The 17,194-nt window shown below is 42.3% G+C and overlaps 1 protein-coding gene across 5 annotated transcripts in view; it reads right to left on the bottom strand.

Moving 5' to 3' along the window:
- Window positions 1-17,194, bottom strand: part of Wdfy3 (WD repeat and FYVE domain containing 3) — a 255,135-nt gene that overhangs the window by 156,917 nt on the left and 81,024 nt on the right. For all 5 annotated transcript variants that reach the window (XM_075942728.1, XM_075942727.1, XM_075942731.1 and 2 more), the window contains exon 3: window positions 8,579-8,789. In XM_075942728.1, coding sequence (XP_075798843.1) covers window positions 8,579-8,758 — 180 coding nt within the window. In that variant the 5' untranslated portion in view covers window positions 8,759-8,789. The remainder of the gene's footprint in view (window positions 1-8,578; window positions 8,790-17,194) is intronic.

Raw genomic sequence — 17,194 nt, 5'->3', positions numbered from 1 at the left:
TCAAGCCAGACCCTCAAGAAACAACATGGGAAGTTTATAGATGAGGCAAATGAGACTTGGGGCAGCATACAGATGAATAGAAATGGGCTGATTTAAATTGTAAGAGCTGGCTGGAGACAAGCATTAACAATTAATAATAAGTCTCCGTGTAGTTATTTGGGAAGCAGCTGGTGGGACAGAAAAGTTCACCTAGAATTCCCCTCCTATCAAGAGAGAGACTTAGCACATTCAGCTCAGGAAAGAATGGTTGTATGATAAACTTGTGACATTAGTGACCCTGACTGGGAGTAGGACAATAACTCTAAGGAACAAAAGCACCTTGAAACACATTCAATAATTAACTAGACTTAGAAGCAAAGATTTACACTATTTCTAGCACTGTTCAAATGTTTAAGATGTCATTAACGTCCCAATAAACTTTTACAGAGCAGGTGCTGGTAGCATCCCCTTTACAGTTAAGAGAATTAAGGGTCAGTGAAGCTAACCTATGCCAAGATAAGAGCTGAATATGGGGTCAGTCTGATCCCCAGAGGCATCCAGGATATTTTCTCTACTAATCTTTGTCAGAGCAGCTTCCTGTAATGCTGCATACTGTTGTCCTTCGAGAGGTTACTGACTATGTCACTGAAAAAGGTACAGAGCCATGTGGCTAACATAGATAAGAATAATGGGTTAATATAAGTTCTAAGAGTTAATAAGAAGCCTGAGCTAATGAGCCAATCAGTTTATGATTAATGTAAAGCTCTTTGTGATTTCTTTGGGGCTAAACAGCTGTGGGACCTGATGGGAGGACAGAAACTCAGACAAGAGGTGACTTAGTATCCCAAGGGTTATTTTTATGAGTTAATCATCTTCTAATGTTAGCAGTGTTGTGAATCAAAGCCAGGCTCTCACACTGGTGAGGGGGATGCTAGTCCCTGAGCCCTCTTAAAAGGCTAATTTTTAATATCTACCTAATAAATACTGAAAAATTCCCTAGCACTTGAACTAAACACTTTTGGCCTATTCAGAGAAAAGAAACTAATGGTGCTATTTAACAGTGTTTATAAAGTAGGAGCCCAGCCTGTTATTATTATTATTGAATGATATCATTAAATAAAAACAGGTATGACTAATAAAAGAAATTAGGACATACACAAGATCTTGTTTCTTAAATATGTCACCATCTAAAATTGTTAAATACTGACCCCCATTAGTTCTTAAATGAGTTGCTATGGATATAAAATGCAACAAAAAAGACCATCTGTTTGAATTTTGGTCTTTCTCTTACCTGGATCTAAACGTGTGTGGCCCTGTCTAATGCCAACAATTTTAAAGCAAAGGTCACTTGAGGGATTTAGATACCGACTTCAACTTGAATACTTCTCAAATATAAACTGAAAATAATTTCAAAAGCAAGTGGAATTTCTTAAGGATCAAGTTCATAAATATTAATTTCAAAATAAGAGGAAAATATACTATGATAATTAATAGTGCCATCTTATGGAATTTCAGAAAATGAAAACCTATTCATTTTGCAAAACTTAATCCCCAGTGTTTCCTCTGTGAGATTTTGTTCTTGGACATAAAGATTATTTTTTACATTGCCAAGTAAGTTTATTCCCGTTCTCAGACTTTCTGTGATCTTGAGGTCTGAGACAGGACAGCAGCAGCTGCCCTGCAGGACTGTGATGGAGCTCAAGGGCGGCATTTCAAGACTGCACTCAGCACAGGCCAACACAACCCATGGCTCCCGAAGTCTTGTTGGCCATAATGCCATACTGAGCCATTTATTCACCAACAATACTTCCTGTTAGTGGAGAACACTCATGCACATGGACAAACATTAAACAACTCTCAATTTGTAGATTTGATGGAAATGGTAATTTTTGCTTGTTAGCATTCACACAATGAGTATAATTTGTACATATTTTAACTGGTCATAATGGTATAGAAATAACATCCAATCTTTTCACTACTTGGGAATTTCCTAGGAAGGTAAGCATAACTCCTCTGTGGTAGAGCACTTGCCCAAGCATGTAAGGAGCCTGCCCTTCCAAATCCACAGCCAGGGTGGGTATGTAGGCCAGTAGAGCCCACACGGGAAGTTTTACAACTACATAGGCACACATACATGGGGTTGTTGTGGAATATTCCTTTACACTATGTAAAGCTATGTCATGGTGATTGTTTTGATAAAGATGTGAATAGTCAATAGCTAGGCAGGATTTAGAGTCAGAGAGAATGCTGGGAAGAAGGTAGAGCTGCTACTCGGAGGAAGCATAACATGTAGGTAATGAGCCATGAGCCACATCACAGCAAGTAAATTAATGGAAATGGTTTGAGGTATAACAGCTAGTTAGAAACAAGCCTAAGCTATTGGCCGAGCTTTCACCATTAATAAGAAGTCTCTGTGTGGTTATTTAGGAGCTGGCAGGCAGGATAGAGGAGGATGCGCAACAGAGGTGGGTGGGTGGGTACTGAACCAAGGACGAGGATATATATAGCTCAGTGCAGAGCCCACAGTGGATTTATGTTCTACCAACACACATACGAAAGAGGGGCGGGGGGGAGAGAGAGGGAGGGAAGAGAGAGAGAGAGAGAGAGAGAGAGAGAGAGAGAGAGAGAGAGAGAGAGAGAAGGAGGGAGGGAGGGAATACTAAACTTCTGAAGGTCGAACTATTCATTATAAAGAAGGGACTGTATGTACTAGCATTTCTAATCAGCTAATTAAAAGCTTTCAATGTAAAAAATTTAATAGCTAGTTAATGGTAGGTACTTCTTTACAATAACACAGACATAAGAAAATTAACCCAAAAAGTATAAATAGAAAATAATCTGTCTTGGATCCACTTTGAAAACAAGCAAGCAAGCAAGCACAAAATGCAAATACTTTTAAGACTCATGGACTAAGATTCAATTCAGTGACTACAGAAGCTGAACCACTGAAGTGTGTCAGTGTGTGTACATGTGTGTATTTGTATGTGTTTGTATGTGTGTGTGCTTATATGTCTCTCTGTGTGTCTGTATGTGTGTTTCAGTGTGTCTATATATGTGTGTGCCTCTGTATATGTCAGTGTATGTCTGTATGTATCTGTGTGTGTATGTGTGTGTGTGTGTTGGGGGGGGGGGGGAGATGACACAGACATATGCCAGGTAGCACTTAAGAGTTCACACTGAGAGCTGAGTGTGAACTGGACAGGTAGCTCAGGGTAGACCACTAGAAGGCTCTGAGTTCCAACCCAAGGAACTGCACTAAAAGCTGAGAGCCATTCTTGCAGCTGTTTTAGACATTGTTGCTCCCTGGAAATGTTCATAGTCTGAAAGAATCATGTTGAGCTAACCATAGCCACGATTTTCTTTTTAAGCCAACTATGAAGCAGGAAAACAGCAAGCACACTCTACAACTGGTTCCAATATAACCAACGACTTTCTGAACAGGGCTTGATTCATAGCCAATTGCAGTCCCATTTTAAAAATGGCTGTTTTCACCACTGTCCTGTCTCTCCTTGTGTTCATGCTACCGTCTCCTCCTGCACGGTTCTTGCTCCTTCCTCTTCACACTGCTATCCTGAAAAGGTCAGCTCTCCTCAGTTCCCTATTCAGTTCACTTTAGACCCACAAAGGACCCTTCCGCCAATGAGAGCAGGAATCTAAGGTCACCTAGCAAGACCTTAGCCAACACTAGCAGACCCTATTCACCCAGCAAAATCTGTCTCCCAGATGAGCTCAGCAGCCTTCTCCTGCCCAGTGCTTACTCACCCTCCCATAATTCCACACTATGCTCTCTCCTCCTTTGATCTAATTGTACACTATCTTTGAAAATTTACAAATTTCTCCCTTCATGAGTTTTTTTTTTCTTTTTTTATGAGCAAGATTGAGTCTTTGTAATCTTCAAAACCAGCAAACTTCAGTAAACGTACCAAACTAACTATCCCTATGTGCTGGCTGATTTTTGCCTGCTTGATACAAACTATGGTCATCTAGAAACAGGAACCCTCAACTGAGGAGCTGTCTCCATCGGAGTGGTTGCTGAACAAGTCTGATATGGGAGGGCCCAGCCCACCGTGTGTGCCCAGCCCACCGTGTGTGGTGCCACCGCTGTGCAGGTGGGCTTGGATTGCATAAGAAAGCAGTCTGAGCAAGCCAGTAAGCGCCACACTATGGTTCCTCTCTCTGTTCCTGTGTGAGTTTCTACAGATTTCCTCAATGACTGACTTGTGATCTAGACATAGAAATCAAATAAATCCTTTCCTTTTGCTTCTCTAGCAAGACTCAGCAAGCCCTTGCCAGACTGTCAGCACCTCTGCTGTCCAGACTCTTTGATTCTTCCTTACAAAAACTCCCTAACATTGCACATCTTGTTACAGCAACACCAGATTAAAAGAATGTCTACCAATTTCTTTTGTTATATTTCTTTCAAATTTATCAAAGCCTAGTGTGTTTTTTCCATGCCCTACTCAACTCCTCAACTCACCGCCTCACGGCTCCACCAGGCACTATTAGATTAGGTCACCCTAGTTAGCCTCCGAGCACACTTGGAGAGTGATGTGGGAGTGATTTCTTTCTAATCTGTTGCTTTCCTTGGTTAATTAATAAAAAAACTGCCTTGGCCCATTTCATAGGCTAACCCTTAGGTGGGTGGAGTAAACAGAACAAAATGCTGGGAAAAGAAAGCTGAGTCAGACAGTTGCCATGATTCTCCCACCAGACATAGACACAGGTTAAGATCTTCCCTGGTAAGCCACCTCGTGGGCGACACAAATTATTAAAAATGGGGTAGATCAATATGTAAGAGCTAGCCAATAAGAGGCTGGAACTAATGGGCCAGGCAGTGTTTAAAACAATACAGTTTCCGTGTAATTATTTCGGGTAAAGCTAGTCAGGTGGCGGGACGCAGCCCGCCGTTCATATTACAACAGAGTGGCACCCAACGTGGTAACTAAATCCACTTAAAAACCTGAGAGGAGAGCTGTCTGGTTAGGTCAGTCTCTGGGCACAATGTGAGGGCTGTCTGGTTAGGTCAGTCTCTGGGCACAATGTGAGGGCTGTCTGGTTAGGTTAGTCTCTGGGCACAATGTGAGGGCTGTCTGGTTAGGTTAGTCTCTGGGCACAATGTGAGGGCTGTCTAGTTAGGTTAGTCTCTGGGCACAATGTGAGGGCTGTCTGGTTAGGTTAGTCTCTGGGCACAATGTGAGGGCTGTCTGGTTAGGTTAGTCTCTGGGCACAATGTGAGGGCTGTCTGGTTAGGTTAGTCTCTGGGCACAATGTGAGGGCTGTCTAGTTAGGTTAGTCTCTGGGCACAATGTGAGGGCTGTCTAGTTAGGTTAGTCTCTGGGCACAATGTGAGGGCTGTCTGGTTAGGTTAGTCTCTGGGCACAACGTGAGGGCTGTCTGGTTAGGTTAGTCTCTGGGCACACTGTGAGAGCTGTCTGGTTAGGTTAGTCTCTGGGCACAATGTGAGGGCTGTCTGGTTAGGTTAGTCTCTGGGCACAATGTGAGGGCTGTCTAGTTAGGTTAGTCTCTGGGCACAATGTGAGTGCTGTCTGGTTAGGTTAGTCTCTGGGCACAATGTGAGTGCTGTCTGGTTAGGTTAGTCTCTGGGCACAATGTGAGGGCTGTCTGGGTAGTCTTGGGGCACACCTGTGAGGGCTGTCTGGTTAGGTTAGTCTCTGGGCACAATGTGAGGGCTGTCTGGTTAGGTCAGTCTCTGGGCACAATGTGAGGGCTGTCTGGTTAGGTCAGTCTCTGGGCACAATGTGAGGGCTGTCTGGTTAGGTCAGTCTCTGGGCACAATGTGAGGGCTGTCTGGTTAGGTTAGTCTCTGGGCACAATGTGATGGCTGTCTCGTTAGGTTAGTCTCTGGGGACACCGTGGGGACTGTCTGGTTAGGAGAGCCCAGGGGCACACTGTGAGGGCTGTCTAGATAGGCTAACCCCTGGGCACACTGTGAGGGCTGTCTGGTTAGGTTAGTTTCTGGGCACACTGTGAGGGCTGTCTAGATAGGCTAACCCCTGGGCACACTGTGAGGGCTCTCTGGGTAGGCTAACCCCTGGGCACACTGTGAGAGCTGTCTGGTTAGGTTAGTCTCTGGGCACACTGTGAGGGCTGTCTGGTTAGCTTAGTCTCTGGGGACACTGTGGGGACTGTCTGGTTAGGAGAGCCCAGGGGCACACTGTGAGGGCTGTCTAGATAGGCTAACCCCTGGGCACACTGTGAGGGCTGTCTGGTTAGGTTAGTCTCTGGGCACACTGTGAGGGCTGTCTTGGTAGGCTAACCTCTGTGCACACTGTGAGGGCTCTCTGGGTAGGCTAACCTCTGGGCATGTCTGAGAGGGATTATCTAGTTTATATTAACTGAGGTAGAAGACTCACTTTAACTGAGAGGCACATGGAAAAGTGATCTGAACATTGAGTATTCATTACCCTCTGCTTCCTGCCTGCGGATACCATGTGACCCGCTGCCCCTATCTGCCACCATGTCTTCCTCACCATGACAGCCTGTGACTTCAGATTGTGATCCAAAGTGAACCCTAAGTTACACTGATCACGAATGTCACCACAGTAATAAGAAAAGCAACTAGAGGTGGATAATCTTACTCTCATTTTACAGCCCAGAAAAGGAAGATGATTGCCCCTCTGCAGTCAAAGAAACAACTGAAGCTGGCACAGTGTAGACGAGGACAGGGAGTGGGATGGAAAACTGAGAGTGGAAGTCTGGGTACGGAATAGGAACTATTCCTCATCTCACAGCGTGGCTTTAAGAGCACACCAGCAGTCCTGCTGACAAAGACCCCTGCCTTCTGAGAGAGCAGCATTCAGGAAATAATCCCTAGAGGGATTGTTAGGAATTTTCCTAACATGAGCTCTCTGCCGACGCAAAAATCCCAATCAAGCCAAATCACAACAAGCCAAATTAAAAATATCCAGGTTTAATGGGATTCCTGCACTCTCGGGTGGTTCTGAGGGGGAATCAGGAAGCAGTGGGCTGTCTTGAGCCTCCTCCGGGGAGGGGTCAAGGCTTAGTGGGCATAGGAAAGGAGCACAGGTCTCTGGTCTTTGGAGGCCAAAGGTATGACATCTCAACTACACAAGCTAGGTAACTCAGCCACATCCTCGGACCACAAGGTCCTGCTTCTCTACGTTCGTAATTTCCAAGGTATTTTCAGTGTCTCATCCTTAAATATCAGCACGATTAGGAGAAAGGAACAATTTCCAGAAGATATGTTCCAGAGAAAATGATACAGAAATGGAGAAAGATTAGTGAGTCAGAAACTCAGGAGGGAGAAGAGGACATGAGATAAAAGTGGGAGAGAGCGAGAGAGCAAGAAGAGCTGGAGTAGAGGGGATGGAAGGAGAGATAGGGGACATGTGTTAGAGGGATGGGGCAGAGGGAAGAAGGAATGAGAGAGAGGGAGCAAAAAGGGAGGGGAGCCAGAAACAGGGTAGAGAGACAAGGGAGAAAAAGGAGTCAGAAGGGGATGGGAAGAGAAAGAGAAAGAGGGGGGTGAGGATGGAGGAAAAAGAAACGATTATGACATTAGGGAATAAGTCTGAACTATCGAGGAACAAAAGGGATGTACCCCAAGATTCACCTTTGCGTTACAGCAACCCTTCAACCAGTGGCCAGTGGCTGAGAACAGTTAGGCACAACTACACAAAGATAGAGAGAGTTAGGTGTGTGAAGCAGCAGGATTGCCTACGCTGTGGTTGGGAGGAGCAGGAAGAGAATTCTCCTTTCTTAGGAGGAAGTCCATTAGAAAGGGGAATGGGGAAGAGCAGGGAAAGCTCGGATTTAAGAACTTCAGGGGCAGCTACATCTGGTGGACAGCAGCAGGATCTCCAAGACTGCCGAGCCGCTAGATGTCTCAGGCTACACACTGCAACCCTTGATCAACACCAAAATGTCATGTTATAAAGCTCCAACAACATCGCTACATGCGAGAATAGAAATACATGAAAGGACCAAGTCTCCTTTGTTCACCATAGCCAGTAACTCTCCGCTTACGGCATGTGTCAGAAAGCCAGCTGACCAATGCTAACTGTGATGCCTTTTTCTCTAAGATGCTCTGACAAAGTAGCTCTGGAAGGCTGGCTGGAACTCGCTCTGTAGACCATGCCTGTCTGGAACCCACCGAGATCCGCCTACCTCTGCACCCTGAGTGCCGGGGTTAAAGGCCGCACCACAGTGTCCTTACGTGACCATTTGGAAGCATACAAAGGGCTTGGCAATCACACAAGAGAATAACGCAATGAAAACTGACAATCTCCCCCCTTCTGAAACTGAGCGAGTGCCCGCCGTTTCTACCCCAGGGCTGACGAGGACTAAGTCAGCACAGTGTACTCTGCCAGCATCAGCCTCTCTCATTAGAGAAATGTAGAGCGAAACCAAACCAAAGAGCGGGTATCACTCTTTAGGCCTCAAACCTGCAGTCGGCTCTGTCTCCCAGGTGTGACTACACGTGTGCTCACCTGGCTTACAGAAAATTAAAAACTGAAACAAGACCCATGCTGTCATCTATCCATGACTTTCTGCCAATATTAAGATTTCCACAGCACCAGCAGTCCTGGAAGGATCATGTTCGGCCAGCTGGACTCACCCTATTGAACACGGGCAGCATCATGTACAGCTTTTCTTCCTGTTCTTTCTGAGTCATGTGCCTCGGAGGATGGCACAGCTCGCTGAAGAGGCGGCGGAGGTGCATCAGGCCCAAGGCGTTGTCCTGCGGACTGCACTCCTCCTGCCGAGGCCGCCCCATGATCCTCTTCACCATGTTCATCTTGGCTGGTGGGTGAAGCACACTTCTGTTTCTGTAGGAACATGTCAAGACACGGGCAGTCAGCATGGCCGGCCTTGCCTCGGGTAAGCAAGCCTATGAGAACTTTAACCTTCCGCAGACTGTCCAGCGTCTGTCTGACTGCTTTAAATGCAGAGCTACAGCTGAGAAACCTCCCAGAACAGCTTTGTGGACTGGCAACCTCAACCTCCTACTGGTTCCCAATGTATATAGGCTATGATGGGGCAAGTCAAAACTGCCTGCCATTCAGTTAGCATCTAGTTCAAACTGTAAGAAGAGGATCACAAACCTTACTGCTATGAGGCTTAACAGTCAAGTATATATGGTGACCCCCAAACTCAAAACATCTAAAATAAAGCCAAAAAGAAGCGAACTCCACAAACTTTCTAGTTTTAATTTAAAAATGCTTGGACATGAAGGATTTTGAGCATGTGATGAACAATTTGTTAGTCTGAAACTACATAAATTAGATGGAATCATATCTCTTAAGTGTTTAAATATAGAAAGACTGATCATAGAACTAAAGACCACTTTGGTGAACTGTGGCTGGAAACTTTTGTGACGTCTTGTTAGTTCGTTACAGTGACAGACATTTTCTAAGAGAAGCAGCAGAGGAGCCAATGGACTGAGCGTGGGAAGGAAGGCTACTGGGCGGGGCCGCTCACGTTAAGGATGCATGAGTGCGCATGTGCGGTTATGGAGCACGCACCCCCCACTGTACCCGCAATCAGTGAACTACTCAACGGGTTGAAGTACACAAGGACTCAATCACAGGTTCAGAAAGCACCAACAGCTGTTCGGTTACTTCTGATTGTGCAGGGAATTAGCCAATCTCAGACACAAAAACAGGAAATCTAACAAAGGAACCAGGAAGGCTGGGAGAACATTAGGATAAGGCCAATCTGAATGAAATGCAGTTTGTTTTCAGTTTGTTTTAAAGTAGCCATGGCCTGCTTTGATTTTCGCTATGAGGTCACATGAACTAGCATGCTACCCCTTAAGAAATGAAAGGCCGCATCTAAGCAGGGGTCTCACCTACCATGGGTCAACAACTTAGACCTTTGAGAATGAAGATCTGACCAGAAGTATGCTGCCCTTGGGGAATGCGTGCAGGCTTCCAACTGCACACACTATCTCCCCTAAGACAGGAGGGTCTGAGGAGCACCTCCGAGATGAGAGGCACCTCCCAGCTGAGGGGCGCCTCCCAGCTGAAGAGGCACCTTCCCAATAAGGGGTGTCTCTCAGACGAGGGGTGGCCATGCCACCTAGAGTTCTAGCTCTGGCAATGCTAGGTGTGTGGAGTGGCTACCATAATCATATATTCTCAAGAGCCTCATTGTGGTAAAGAGTACCTGAACATACAAAAGGCCAAAAACATTTAACTACAACGTAACAAAAATGAGCCCAGTTCAATGCTGTCCAATATATTCATTTTTGGAAAATACAACTCAAGTCTGCCAAATGTTAATAAAAGGATTTCAGCAAATATATTCAAGAAGCCTACTAATGTGGTAGTATTTTACAGTCCTAAAAATCTCTAAATCAGAAATAGAATTGGAACTCAACAGTAAGCACACATACTGGGTGGCTCACAACTGCCTGTAACTCCAATTCCAGGGGATCATCTCAGTTTTCTGCATTTGGGTGCTGTACTGGCTGGTTTTGTGTGTCAACTTGACACAAGCTAGAGTCATCAGAGAGGAAGGAACCTCAGTTGAGAAAATGCCTCAGTGAGATCCAGCTGTGAGGTATTTTCTCAATTAGTGACCAATGGGAAGAGCCCAGGCCATGGTGGGTGTTGCCATCACTGGGCTGCTGGTCCTGAGCAAGCTATGAGAAACAAGTCAGTAAGCAGCTCCCCTCCATGGCCTCTGCATCAGCTCTTGCCTCCAGGTTCCTGCCAGTTTGAGTTCTTACCCTGACTTCTACCCTAAGACAGGTACCCAGTTCCCCCACCCCATGTACTACAGGGCTTGCCTTTGTCCATTGTTTTCTGTTCTGGATACATTAGCTGGAGAGTTCACTTATAAATTCATGGACTTACTTCTCTCTATCTTGCTCTGTTCCACTGATCTAACAGTTAAAATGACTACAGACTTGGAAACAGGAAGAATGAAGCCTCCGGTTTTGCTCTTTTTTCTTCTTCAAGACTGCTATAAATTGTGACTATCTCTAGGGTCATGGGAATCTTAAGATTTTTGTTTTGTTTTTACTTCAGACAAGAACAGATCCTGTCACATTGAGGATTAGCCTCCAACTTCCTGCCTGAATTAGACGTCTAATGTGTGCAGTCACCCTCACTTGGCGTTGATACTGTTTATTTGGGTTGTTTATTCATTTGTAGTTTTGTAAGGAGGGTCACTTCGATTTAGATAGGGGCTGAACTGATTCTACAGGCATGTGAATTTTTACATTAATTCAACTAATCCATGAACACAGAATCTGCTTTCACCTTGTCTGCTCTTCCTCCTGTTGGGGTTTAATAGTTTCAGTGTAGAAGTCTCTTAGTTAGGTGTGGTTCTATGAATTACATCACTTTTGCTGCTACTGCAAATGTAGCTGTTTTCTCTAATGAATTCCACTAGGAGACAATGAATCACTCGTATTACCACAGTGGGCAAAATAAGGCTGGAGGGGAATCCACTCCAGTCTTCGAGCTCTGCTCGTGCTCTGATCACGGGCTTACCACTAATTTACCAATTTATCATAAACAATTCTTGAAAATTGTGAGCTGAATGTTTATTTAACATGAAGGGATGGTCAGAATCTGAAATTTTTCTTAGAGATAAATTAATAAATTTTCATTTAGTTATGTTAAAAATAAGGCTACAACAGCAGTATATAACTCTTGCCCCAGCACCCAGAGGCCTGGGCAAGGGGGCCTGACAGAAACCAAACACAATACTTCATGCTGAGAAAGCAATGGAGTAAGGAGCAGGAACCCACAGAGCACCAGGAGAGGTTAAAGCTCTTAAACCCCTGGGTCTGAGTTTCTTTCATCTGTGACATCTTTCCTCACAGCCTTGTGGTCCTTTCCTCAATCATGAAGCTTCATTCCTTTATACAACTTTAAAAATTGTTTAATCAAGTAAAAAAGTAATATAAATCCTTAAGAATGTAAGAGACATGATATATATCTATATCTCTATCATCTATCTATCTATCTATCTATCTATCTATCTATCTATCTATCTACATATATCCATTCTCTCTTTCGCACACAAACAGACGCAGAGGGACAGGGACAGACATGGATATAATCAATTTCCCCAACGGATGTTCAGGAAAAGTTTTTACATGGTTTGGTTTTGGGATACAGGGCCTTGCTATTATAGTGTGATCAACGCCACTCAGCCTCACAAGTAAACTCATGACAAGCCTCCGGTCTGAACCTCCTAAGAGCTGAGATTATAGGCCTGTGCCACCAAGATCAACTGAAGAACAGAATTATAAGGCAGAAAATTAGAGAAATATGCAAAATACACAATGGGAGGATAATTATATTCAGAATTATATTAAGGGGAAATATGAACAGATTTATTTTATTACAAAGATTGTGCTTAATAGGCTTTCCATCAGAAATCCTAATTTTTTTCCAACAAGGAAAAAGTGTCTGTCCTGCCAAGCAGAGGGTGTTTAGGCATCAGCAGGATAATGCCCCTAATCTGCACAGCACTCCTTGATCCAACCCGTGTTAATTCCTGAAAATCACTTTACACTCCCCCAGATCCTTCTAAAGGATTTTCATTATTTAAGCTACAGAAGCACACAGGCCAAGCGAACCCTTTAAATACACGTGTGCAGTCACCAGCTGCTCCCAGAAGCTTGGCTAAAAACTTCAGACAGCTTTGCTAAGTTACCCTTCATCTTATGAGAAAAAAAAAACAACAAAAAAACCAAACAAACAAACAAAAAAAACAGCAGTTTCATCTAGGACCTGCAGGTCCTCAGGTGCGTCCACTTTTTGATTTTCTAGAAAAAAAAAAAACAGGTTTTTCTTACACTCGAGGAACAAAGGGTAAAACTTGGGTGCTACAAGCCGCATGTGAGGTTGCGGTTTAAGGTGAAGTAGGAAGCAGCTCAGACACAGCAGAAGCAGACGGTTAAAAGTCTATGTTGAAATGTAAACTAAATTAACAGGAGATAGCAACCACTGGTCATTAATGTAGCTTAATGTAAATGGACTCAACTCACCTATAAAAAGTCACAGGCTAACAGATTGGATACGAAAACTGAATCCATCCTTTTTATGCATATAAGAAACACATCTCAACCTCAAAAACAGACATCATCTCAGAGTAATGGGTTGAGGAAAAAAATATACCAATCAAATGGACCTAAGAAACAAGCGGCTGTAGCTATCCTAATATCCAACAAAATAGACTTCAAGCTAAAATCAGTCAAGAAAGACAAAAAAGGTCATTTCATATTAGTCACAGGAAAAATCCATCAAGAGGAAATTTCAGTATTGAACATTTATGCCCCAAATACAAGAGCACCCTCATATGTGAAAGAAACACTACTAAAGCTTAAATCATACATCAAACTCCACACACTAATAGTGGGAGACTTCAACACTCTTACCACTGGATAGATCAGTCAGACAAAAAAATGAATGGAGAAATAAGAGAACTAACAGATGTTATGACTCAAATGGACTTAACAGACATCTACAGAATATTCCATCCAAACAGAAAAGAATATACCTTCTTCTCAGCACCTCATGGAACCTTCTCAAAAATTGACCACATACTTGGTAACAAAACAAACCTCAACAAATACAAAAAAAAAATGGAATAACCCAATGTACCTTATCAAGTCACCATGGCTCAAAACTAGAAGTCAACAGCAATACTAATTCCAGAAAACTCACAAACACATGGAAATTAAACAATGCTCACCTGATTCATCAATGAGTCAAGGAAGAAATAAAGGGAGAAATTAAAGATTTCCTAAAATTCAATGAAAATGACCACACAACATACCCAAATTTATGGGACACAATGAAAGTAGTGTTAAGAGGAAAGTTCATAGCACTAAATGCCTACTTAAGAAGCTGGAAAATCCCACACTAGTGAATTAACAGAACATTTGAAAACTTCAGAACAAAAAGAAGCAAACTCACCTAAGAGAACTAGATGGCAGTAAATAATCAAATTGAGAGCTGAAATCAACAAAATAGAAACAAAGAAAACAATTCAAAGAATTAATGAGACAAAGAGTTGGTTCTCCATTCTTCGAGAAAAATCAACAAAACAGACAAACCTTTATCCAAACTAACCAAAAGACAGAGAGAGAATATCCAAATTAACAAAACCAGAAATGAAAAGGGGGATATAACAACAGACATGGAGGAAATACAGAAAATCATCAGGTCATATTTCAAAAACTTGTTATTCCACAAATTTGGAAAACTTAAAGGAAATGGACAACTTTCTGGATAAATATCACTTACCAAAATTAAATTAAGACCAGATAAGCAAATCAAACAGACCAGTAATTGCTGAGGAAATCGAAACAGTCATCAAAGGTCTCTCAACCAAAAAAAGCCCAGGACCAGATGGTTTCAGTTCAGAATTCTACGAGATTTTCAAAGAAGAACTAATACCAATACTCCTCAAACTATTCCACACAATAGAAACAGAAGAAACATGGCCAAATTCTTTCTATGAGGCTACAATTACTCTGATACCCACACCACAGAAAGACATTACTAAGAAAGAGAATTACAAACCAATCTCACTCATGAACATGGTTGTAAAAATACTCAATAAAAATCGAATCCAAGAACACATCAGAACCATCATCCACCATGATCAAGTCAACTTCATCCCAGAGATGCAGGGATGGTTCAACATACGAAAATCTGTCAACATAATCCATCATATAAACAAGCAGAAAAATAAAAACTACATGATGATCTCATTAGAGGCCGAAAAGCTTTTGACAAAATACAACATGCCTTCATGATAAAGGTCTTGGAGAGAGCAGGGATACAAGGAACATACCTAAGCATAATAAAGATAATATACAACATGCCAAGAGCCAACATCAAACTAAATGGAGAGAAACTCCCAGCAATTCCACTGAAATCAGGAACAAGACAAGGTTGTCCACTCTCTCCATATCTATTCAATATAGTTCTTGAGTTCCTAGCTAGAGCAATAAGACACTAAAAGGAGATAAAGGTGATACAAATCAGAAAAGAAGAAGTCAAACCCTCACCATTTGCTGATGATAAACAATCCCAGAATTTCTACCAAGGAACTTGTACAACTCATAAACACTTTCAGCAATGTAGCAGGATACAAGATTAACTCAAAAAAAATCAGTAGCCCTCCTATAAACAGATGATAAAAGGGCTGGGGAAGAAATCAGAAAATCAACACCCTTCACAATAGCCACAAATAGCATAAAATATCTCGGAGTAACTCTAACCAAATAAGTGGAAGACTTGTATGACAAGAACATTAAATTTTGAAGAAAGAAATTGAAGAAGACACCAGAATGTGGAAAAATCTCCCATGCTCTTGGGTAGGCAGAATTAACATATCAAAATGGCAATCTTACCAAAAGCAATCTACAGATTCAAGGCAATGCCCATCAAAATCCCAGCAAAATGCTTCACAAATCTTGAAAGAACGGTACTCAACTTCATATGGAAAAGCAAAAATACCCAAGATAGCCAAAACAATCCCGTACAATAAAAGAACTTCTGGAGGCATCACAATCCCTGACTTCAAACTCTACTATAGAGCTACAGTACTGAAAACAGCCTGGTATTGGCATATGAACAGACAGGAGGACCAATGGAACCAAATAGAAGACCCGGATATCAATCCACACATCTTCAAACACCTGGTTTTTGACAAAGAAGAAAAAAATATCAAATGGAAAAAAGAAAGCATATTTAACAAGTGGTGCTGGCGTAACTGGGTATCAACACGTAGAAGAATGAAAATAGACCTATATCTATCATCATGCAAAAACTCATGTCCAAATGGATCAAGACCTCAACATAAAGCCAGCCACACTGAACCTTATAGAAGAAAAATGGGAAATACACTCGAACACATTGGCACTGGAGACCATTTCCTAAATATAACCCCAGCAGCACAGACAGTGAAAGAAACAATCAATAAATGGGACCTCCTGGAAACTGAAAACCTTCTGTAAAGCAAAGGACATGGTCAACAAGACAAAACGACAGCATACAGAATGGGAAAATATCTTCACTAACCCTACATCAGACAGAAGTCTGATCTCCAAAATATACAAAGAACTCAAGAAATTGGTCACCAAAAGAACACATACTACAGTATATTATATATACTATATATATATATATATATATATATATATATATATATATATATATATATATATATATATTACAGACCTAAACAGAGAACTCTCAACAGAGGAATCTAAAATGGCTGAAAGACACTTAAGGAAATGTTCAACATCCTTAGTCATCAGAGAAAAGCAAATCAAAACAACTCTGAGATTCCATCTTACACCTGTAAGAATGGCCAAGATCAAAAACAACTTATGCTGGAGAGGTTGTGGAGAAAAGGGAACACTTCTGCATTGCTGGTGGGAATGCAAGCTGGTACAACCCCTTTGGATGTCAGTGTGGCAATTTCTCAGAAAATTAGGAAACAACCTTCCTCAAGTAATACCACTTTTGGGTATATATATCCAAAGAATGCTCAATCGTGCCACAAGGACATGTGCTTAACTATGTTAATAGCAGCTTTGTTTGTCATAGCCAGAACCTGGAAACAACCTACATGTCCCTTGATCGAAGAATGGATAAGAAAAATGTGGTACACAATGGAGTTGCTACACAGCAGAAAAAAATAACGACATCTTGAATTTTGCAGGGAAACAAATGGAGCTAGAAAACATTATTTTGAGTGAGGTAACCCAGACCCAGAAAGACAATTATCTCATGTGCTCACTCATAGGTGCTTTTTAAACACAAGGCAAAGAAAACCAGCCTACAAACCACAATCCCAGAGAACTTAGACAACAATGAGGACACTAAGAGATACTTGCATAGATCTAATTAATCTACATGGGAAATGGAAAAGGACATGATCTCCTGAGTAAACTGAAAGCATGGGGACCATGGGGGGGGGGGGTGGACAGGGAGGGGAGCAGAGAAAAATGTAGTGCTCAATAAAAATCAATTTTAAAAATGTCTACGTTGGAAACACAGTAGAACCACACTGCTACAAAGTCTAGCATGGAAGATCCAATGGCCAGTGCTTCTGTCACACAGAGATTAAATTCTTTTTTTAAAAAATATTTATTTATTTATTATGTATACAATATTCTGTCTGTGTGTATGCTGCAGGCCAGAAGAGGGCACCAGACCCCATTACAGATGGTTGTGAGCCACCATGTGGTTGC

The sequence above is a fragment of the Microtus pennsylvanicus genome, chromosome 12, assembly GCF_037038515.1.
Source record: "Microtus pennsylvanicus isolate mMicPen1 chromosome 12, mMicPen1.hap1, whole genome shotgun sequence".
NCBI classification, from domain to species: domain Eukaryota; kingdom Metazoa; phylum Chordata; class Mammalia; order Rodentia; family Cricetidae; genus Microtus; species Microtus pennsylvanicus.
The sequence above is the reverse complement of the archived record's forward strand: the minus strand, read 5'-3'. Positions and strand labels throughout refer to the sequence as shown.